This window comes from Salarias fasciatus, chromosome 15 (assembly GCF_902148845.1).
Source record: "Salarias fasciatus chromosome 15, fSalaFa1.1, whole genome shotgun sequence".
Classification (NCBI taxonomy): Eukaryota; Metazoa; Chordata; class Actinopteri; order Blenniiformes; family Blenniidae; genus Salarias; species Salarias fasciatus.
This window is the reverse complement of record NC_043759.1, coordinates 4,374,969-4,383,155: the sequence shown is the minus strand read 5'-3', so window position 1 is coordinate 4,383,155 and position 8,187 is coordinate 4,374,969. Positions and strand designations below refer to the sequence as shown.

General features: G+C 45.9%; 1 protein-coding gene across 1 annotated transcript in view; it reads left to right on the top strand.

Moving 5' to 3' along the window:
- Nucleotides 1-1,365: 1,365 nt before the first annotated feature.
- The window catches only part of LOC115402057 (NACHT, LRR and PYD domains-containing protein 12-like), a gene marked incomplete at its 5' end in the record, with an annotated part of 82,893 nt that continues 76,071 nt past the window's right edge, over nt 1,366-8,187 (top strand). Inside the window, 3 exons of the mRNA XM_030110483.1 lie at nt 1,366-3,206; nt 3,735-3,908; nt 4,164-4,346. Coding sequence (XP_029966343.1) covers nt 1,366-3,206; nt 3,735-3,908; nt 4,164-4,346 — 2,198 coding nt within the window. The remainder of the gene's footprint in view (nt 3,207-3,734; nt 3,909-4,163; nt 4,347-8,187) is intronic.

The window sequence follows — 8,187 nt, the reverse complement described above, 5'->3', positions numbered from 1 at the left end:
AATCTTACCGCTGCAGTCGCTGCATCTGCAACTACGTCTGGTTGACTTTAGTATTATGTTGTTGCTGAGATTATATGAAGACCAACATAACTTTCAACACAGACGTTTCAGAATCCTTTCTTTATTAATACAAGTCCTACAATAAAAGGTTCACAATTATTGTAAAGACAATGGGAAAAAAAACCTTGATTAAATTGGTACTAAACCACACTGATGTAAAAAATACAGAATAAAAAATAAAAGAAAAGAACCCTGAAGCTACACAATGAGTAAAATGAGAAACAAAGGAAAAATAAATGTCTCACACCACTGAAATGGACACAGTATAACAGACAGCATCATTTTGTCTTAACTGTCTCCTGAAAATAGGAAAATCACCTTATTTCAGGACTCCACCTTTAGGAGTGAAAGGGTCCCACATCATTCTGACTCCACTTTTTTAACGGCTAAAATCCGACAGAAATTCTTTCTCAGAAGACAACAAATTTATCACTTCATGTGATAATTGCTCTTTGGGCGACACTTAAGTAACTTACCAGACTGCAGAATATTTTTATGTCTGGTTTTCACCTGCTTGAGGTTCTTTTTTGGCCGACAGGTTTGTTCTTCATGACAGATGAGGGATGAAACAGAACACAGCATGAGGACAATTGATTCAATGAGATAGCACGGACACAGAGTTGAAATATTCTTGAATAAATATCCTAAATATTGGCAAAATGCTGTTTCACCCGTGTATTTCCTGTATTTTATAATTATCATTTTTGTATGACCATAATCATGGATCACATGCAGAATTAGGCCATTTCTTGTGTCTGATCTGAGCGTCACTATTTCACTTTAATGAAGCTGCGGCCTGCATGCAGTACTTGTCCTTACCATTGAAGCGTGGGGGCGCTATGCCTTAAACGTCACTTAAAGCAGACGTACAGGCTGGAATATATGGAATGAAATTAATGGACGTGTTTTGTGTAAAGTCCTCGCTCTGGGGCGCCCCCCTTTTTAAGTGAGCCCCCCCGACAGCCGCGGTATAGTCCGCACACTGCTGCTCATCCCGTGTGAAGTAAGATGCTCGTCCTTGTTCCATTTTCAATCTGTGACTCTGTGATCGATGTCGTGGTCTTCTGAAGAACGCTGTGAACGCGCACTTATCCTGATGCTCCTCACCTGGCTTGAGTAAGCCGCGTCTTTTCATCCTGGCTCGGCAAACGTGCAACCGATTAATCCAAGAAAACACCGACCAGGCTGACTCAAGCCACGCATTTTAAATTTATCCTGGATGTATTTATCCGACTTTTGTGCAATAGCCCCCTGGTTGTTTGTGTGCAGTCTGACTGTTGTTGTTGTCTTTGAGCAGGTGTGGGTCTGCAGCAGCTTCTAGAAGTACATAAGAAGAGTCTGAGGAGGAGATGTGAACGTGTGACTGAAGGAAGTGATGAAGCAGGAGGAGGAAGCCTCCTCAACAGGATCTACACTGAGCTCCACATCACAGAGGAACACAGTGAGGAGCTTCAGAGGGAACCTGAGCTGAAGCTTCTGGAGACAGCTTCCAGGAAGAAGAGTCTCCGTCACTCTGCCATCAGGGAGGAGAGCCTCCGTCACTCTGCCATCAGGAAGAAGAGCCTCCGTCACTCTGCCATCAGGGTTCAGGACATCTTCAAAGCCTCAGCCCAGCAGCTCAGACACATCCGAGTGGTTGTGACCAGCGGCGTGGCCGGCAGTGGAAAAACCTTCTCGGTGCACAAGTTCAGTCTGGACTGGGCCGAGGGCCTGGAGAACCAGGATGTGGGGGTGCTGGTGGTGCTCTCCTTCAGGGAGCTGAACCTGCTGGGAGAGCGGCCGTACAGCCTCCTCTCGCTGCTGGCTGTTTTCCATCCCACGCTCCAGAAGCTGACGGCAGAGCAGCTGGATGTCTGCAGGCTGCTCTTCATCTTGGACGGTCTGGATGAAAGCAGACTTTCTCTGGACTTCAGCAGCAGCCGGCGGCTGCTTGACGTCTCCCAGCAGTCTTCAGTCAGCGAGCTGCTCACTAACCTCATCCGGGGGGATCTGCTGCCCTCGGCTCGGGTCTGGATCACTTCCCGACCGGCGGCGGCCCATCAGATCCCTCCAACATGTGTGGACAGACTGACAGAAGTGCGAGGCTTCACTGACTCCCAGAAGGAGGAGTACTTCAGGAGGAGGCTGAGTGATGAGGAGCTGAGCAGCAGGATCATCTCCCACATCCTGACCTCCAGGAGCCTCCACATCATGTGTGGAATCCCAGTCTTCTGCTGGATCACTGCTACAGTTCTGGAGCACATGTTGAGCAGCGAGCAGAGAGGAGAGCTGCCCCAGACCCTGACTGACATGTACTCCCACTTTGTGCTGGTTCAGACACACAGGAAGAAGCTCAAGTACCATGAAGGACCTGAGACGGGTCCACAGGAGCTGACGGAGGCTGACAGGGAGCTTCTTCTGAAGCTGGGCAGGATGGCCTTGGAACATCTGGACAAAGGAAACATCCTGTTCTACCAAGAAGACCTGGAGCAGTGTGGTCTGGATGTGACTGAGGCCTCGCTGTACTCTGGAATCTGTACTCAGATCTTCAGAAGAGAGTCTGTGATCTTCCAGAAAGCCGTCTACAGCTTCGTCCATCTGAGTGTTCAGGAGTTTCTGGCTGCAGTCTCCATGTTCCACTGTTTCACCAGCAGGAAGAGAGACGAGCTGAAGACCTTCTTTGGAGAGGATCATGCTTTCAGATCTCTTGATGATTTGCTGGTGGTCATCCTGGAGAAATCCGTCAGAAGTGGGAACGGCCACCTGGACCTGTTTGTCCGCTTCCTTCATGGCCTCTCTCTGGAATCCAACCAGAGACTCTTAGAAGGTCTGCTGGGTCAGACAGAGATCAGTCCAGAAACGATCCAGAGAGTCATCCAGAACCTGAAGGAGATCAACAGTGAAAAAGTGTCTCCTGACAGATGCATCAACATCTTCCACTGTCTGACGGAGATGAAGGACCTCTCAGTACATCAGGAGATCCAAGAGTTCCTGAAGTCAGAGAACACATCAGAGAAGAGACTCTCTGGGATCCACTGCTCAGCTCTGGCCTACATGCTGCAGATGTCAGACCAGGTCCTGGAGGAGTTAAACCTGGAGAACTACAACACATCAGAGGAGGGACGATTCAGACTGATCCCAGCTGTGAAGAACTGCAGGAAGGCTGAGTGAGTCCACAAGTCTTCATGATCAATGTCTCAGTGATGTTTGTAGAACGTAGTTCCTGTAGTTCCTCTGTGGAGATGATCCTCAATGATCTGTCATGAAGAACCCATCAGTCCACTCATCCCATTATTCCCTACATTTACTGCTGTTCCTCAGTGTCAACAATCCCCTGCAGAGGTTGGCTCAGTTCTCAGGATCTGTTCAGACTGAGGCTGTCAGTCTTCCTTCATGTTCTAATCCACATTGCTTCTGTTCTTGTCTGGAACATTCAAATATTTTCCAGTTTATTGAATTCCTCTCATCAGCCCTCAGACAGTGTGAGAATAAAGCAGCAGATCTTCACTTGATCTTCTTGAGACTGTTTCCATCTGATGAAATAATTCATGTCAGACTCAGCAGGAACAGGACTAAAGACCTGCAGCACGGTGTAGCAGGTTGTGCTGTTTCTACAGGAGAGCAGGTCTGATGTCCAACAGTCCAACAAAGTGTCCTCTCTCATCCTGTCCTGTCCTCTCTGTGTCTCATTACAGGCTTTCTGAATGTGGACTCTCTGATCCTCACTGTGAAGTGATCTCCTCAGCTCTGAAGTCTGACCCCTCCCATCTGAAACATCTGAACCTGAGTGACAACTACCTGGAGGATTCATCAGTGGAGATTCTGTGTTCTGGACTGGAGAGTCCAAACTGTAAACTGGAGACTCTGAGGTCAGTTCACTGCCTTGAAGTTAGAATCTGTTGGAGTCAAAGGACTGAGAGGAGTTTAGGAAGATTCCAGATGTTGGAGGGACAGAGAGTGGACTGAGCTCTGCAGCATGTTGATGAGAGCTCTTCTCCTCCTGGAGGCTTCAGCTGTTTGGACTTTACATTTCTAAACTCTTCCAGTCTGAACCTTCTTCTGCTCTCAGTCACTTCAACATCAAACTTTTTTCTTTAATCTCACTTCTTTCTCTCTTTATTCAGGTTGATGGACTGCATGTTGTCAGAGATCAACTGTTCTTCTCTGGCCTCAGCTCTGAAGTCCAACCCCTCCCTCCAGAAACATCTGGAACATCTGGACCTGAGCTGGAACCCTCTTCAGGATCCAGGAGTTTCTCAGCTGTGTGGTTTTCTGCAGAGTCCACTCTGCCGTCTGAAGACTCTGAGGTCAGAATCCATGTTTAAGTGTGTTTCAGTACAGTTGTGTTGACATAAAGGTCAGACATCAGGCTGGTCTGAGAGTGATCCACAGAGGATCTCAATGAGGACCGGAGCTTCTTCTCTGCTCTTTAGTCCTGTGACTGTGGCAGAGTCGTGTGCAGCTCCACATTTCAAAGCTTGCTAGAAGAAGAAAGCTGCTGCAGTGGATCACTGACTGTGAACCTCTGACACGCTCCATGTTGACCTTCAGCTTTCAAAGCAGGCTGATCTCTCCTGGATCCAGCTGTCACTGATCTCCCAGCTGGAGCTCCAGACTCTCAGCAACTCTGCAGACTCTGGACTTGTTGGCTTTCTGTCCAGTAACCTTGGCTGTTGACATGTCCTCCACTGGGCTCTGCTTCTGTTTGGTCTTCACATCAGTTGAGCTCTCTGAAAGATCAAAGATCAAATCAGAGAGAAGAAGAACCCCAGTTCTTCTTTCACTTCCACGGAGCTCCAACTTTCTGAAGAAGAAATGGAGACCAAGGATCAGTGTGGTCAGTCTCATCTAAACGGGATTACAGTTTCTCTCCGTTGCTTTGGCTCATTTCTTGAAACAGAAATGACATTCTCAAAACAACATGGACAAACCTCCAAACTACTCTGTAACTGCTCACAACAGAACAGTGTTTCCCTTCATTTCACCACATTGTAAATAGCTTTGGCCATGTCTCAGTGTCTCAGAGCATCTTTGCAACTTATGAAGCACAGTCAGGCTCGATTTAACACAATTTCCAAGTGAATAGATCATGTTGATCTCAACTGATTGATAGATTCTCAGTCTCATGGTTGTTCTCTCCAAAACATATGAGCAGTATTTCATTGTATCAGTGATCAATAGTCTGATCAACTGTCAAAATCTGTCAAGAACAAACTGCAGTACTGTGAAGATCAGACGTGGATCTGTTTACATGAAGGTGAGGAGGACAGTCAGGGGGTGAGGAGTGAAGCAGTGAGCTGTTAAACTCCAGCTTTATTTACAGCACTGTGGGCTTCATACAGTTTTCCTTTTTCTTTATTTGTTTGCTCCTTTTGTGTGTGTATTACAGTATGTTGAACTCTGATGGATGAAGTTACTTTGTGTGTAAATAAAATAATTATTTCCTTGGAAGTATGAGAGCAATGTGTGAGTCAAAACTTGAAGGTTCTTCTTCCTGTGAAAAACAAAAAACTTTCACAGTCATGATTGTGAATGAAGGACTGGGCTCAGACTGAAAGGTAGATGAGGAATATTTCAATGTTCCTCTGACTTAAAGACAAAACATCTCTACATTCTGACTGTCAGTGACTCACGATGACAAAGAGATGAAGCTTTTTGAAGACTTTGATCATTTGTTTGAGAAACAAATGTAGTTTTTCCACCTGAGTGAACTGTTCTGAAGAGGTCTGGTCTTTGACAGGTGAACCATGTGGTTCTGCTGAACTGTCCAGGCTGTTTTTGACAAGAGAACCAAGAGAACTGAGAACGTCTGGTCTGTTTGGAAAAATGAGCCAATGCTGTTGAGAAGGATCTTTACATTTTGGAGATGCTTGACTGTTTATATGGGAAAGAAATGTAGCTTTGAAACATGAGTGAACAGTTCTGGGAGAGAGATGAGCTTCAGAAAGTGAACTATAGCGTCGAGCTGAACTGTGAGACTGCTGAGCCAAAAGATCTTAGAGTTTTGAAAATGTGATTTCAGTTTCAAAAAATGAGCCCAACCAATGGAGAAGAACTCACTCCTCATTTCAGCTGACATTCAAAACCAAAGTTAGAAAAGATTCAGGAAACAGATGTTGAAGGATTTGGAGTTCTGTAGAGAAGAGGTGAAAACTGAGAATTCAGACCTGAACATTAAAATTGAAAAAAAGAAAAATAATAATACTCTTTTAGTGTTCTAAGAGTTAGAAAAGAATAAAAACCACAATATGCAAGTTAATGTAAATCAGTGATTGTACGGTTTTATTGCACTGGCGTCCCTAGTTTAGTGTGGGGTCCCCCAGGGCTCCGTACTCGGTCCTTCCCTCTTTACCATATACATGCTTCCCCTTGGTCGTGTTGTCAGCAAGCATGGAATAAACTTCCATTGCTATGCTGACGACACACAACTCTACATCAAAATTTCATCCAACAGCTCTCCTACCCCCTCTGTCTCCACCCTCAGCTCCTGCCTGGAGGATATAGGGGCGTGGATGAGTCAAAACTTCCTGCAGCTTAACGGCTCAAAAACAGAAGCCATTCAAACGGGTCCTCCTCATCAACTCCGCTCCTCTCCTCTTACCTCTGTTTCATTCCCAGGTCACACCATTCCCCTCTCTCCCTCTGTTACAAACCTTGGGGTCAAGTTTGACCCCCACCTCTCTTTTGACAATCATGTCACCTCCATTTGCAAAACATCCTTCTTCCACCTTCGTAACATTTCCAGACTGCGTTCCTCCCTCTCCCTCCCTGCTGCAGAGAAGCTTGTCCACGCCTTTGTTTCCTCCAGGCTGGACTACTGTAACGCCTCCTCATCGGGATCTCTGGCAGGAGCCTCCAAAAGCTCCAGTATGTACAGAACAGCGCTGCCAGAGTCCTGATGAGGGGCGGAAATATGAGCACATCACTCCCATCCTTCACTCTCTCCACTGGCTTCCCATTCAGGCCCATATAGAGTACAAGATCCTCCTGCACCCCCATCACTGTCTGCACGGTGCGGCCCCCACCTCCCTCACTGAACTGCTCACACCACACACCTCTGCCCGGACCCGGTCAGGCCAACTGCATCGTCTGGTTCGGCCCAGGACACGGCTCAAAACCGTGGGGGACCGGGCCTTTGAAGCCGCAGCTCCCCGTCTGTGGAACGCTCTCCCAGACCACCTTAGGGCCCCACAGACGGTGGGCGCTTTTAAAAAAGGACTGAAGACCTTCCTCTTCAGAAAGGCATACCAACAATAATGTTGCTTAATATGTTGCTTGTATTGTAATGTTTTTACCCTGTGCTTGTTTTTAACCCTGTGCCTCTTGTAGCACTTTGAGATTTGATTTTAAATGTAAAGTGCGTTACAAATAAAATCTGTTATTATTATTAATAACTCCCATCGTAAAGGGTGTGTTGACTTGATGACACAGTGTCTACTCACGCTTCAGACACTCCAAAACTGTTTCTTCAACGTTTATTTATGAAGAACACAGTTTGTCCTGCCAGGTAAACAACAGCTCAGCATCACCAGTCAACATCGCGTCTGAGCAAAAAGTAGATCCAGCACGTACCGCATGCACAGATGTACTGCAGCGTGCCCCTTTTCTTTCAGTATAATTACACTGAAACATAGGTATACAACAAAAATTCAACATAAATACAGGGAGAAAACACCAGCAAAAATGAATTATAATTCAGATGATGTCATCAGAACCAAGCTAGAACCAAGACGCATGGCGAGGCGGCTTTCAGCCATTACGGCCCCCGCCTGTGGAACAGCCTGCCGGAGAACCTCAGGACCGCAGAGTCTGTTGATATTTTTAAAGGCAGGTTAAAAACACACATTTTTAATCTGGCTTTCAATATACCTTTTATAGTTCTTATCTCCATCATTTTTATTTTTTTTTTTTATCATTTTTATTTTAATCTATTTATCCTATTTATTTGTTCTATTTTTGTTATGTACTTCTAACTTATTTTAATTTATTACTTTATAATCTTATCTTACTATTAACTTTGTATTATGTCTTTTTATGTCTTTAGCTGTTTTAGCTCCAGTGTTTCCTCAGGGGGGGTTCTTCACACCGGGAGTTGGTCCTGGTCCTCTGCTGGGGTCACTGTGCTCGAGTCCCCTGGTCCTGGCTGGC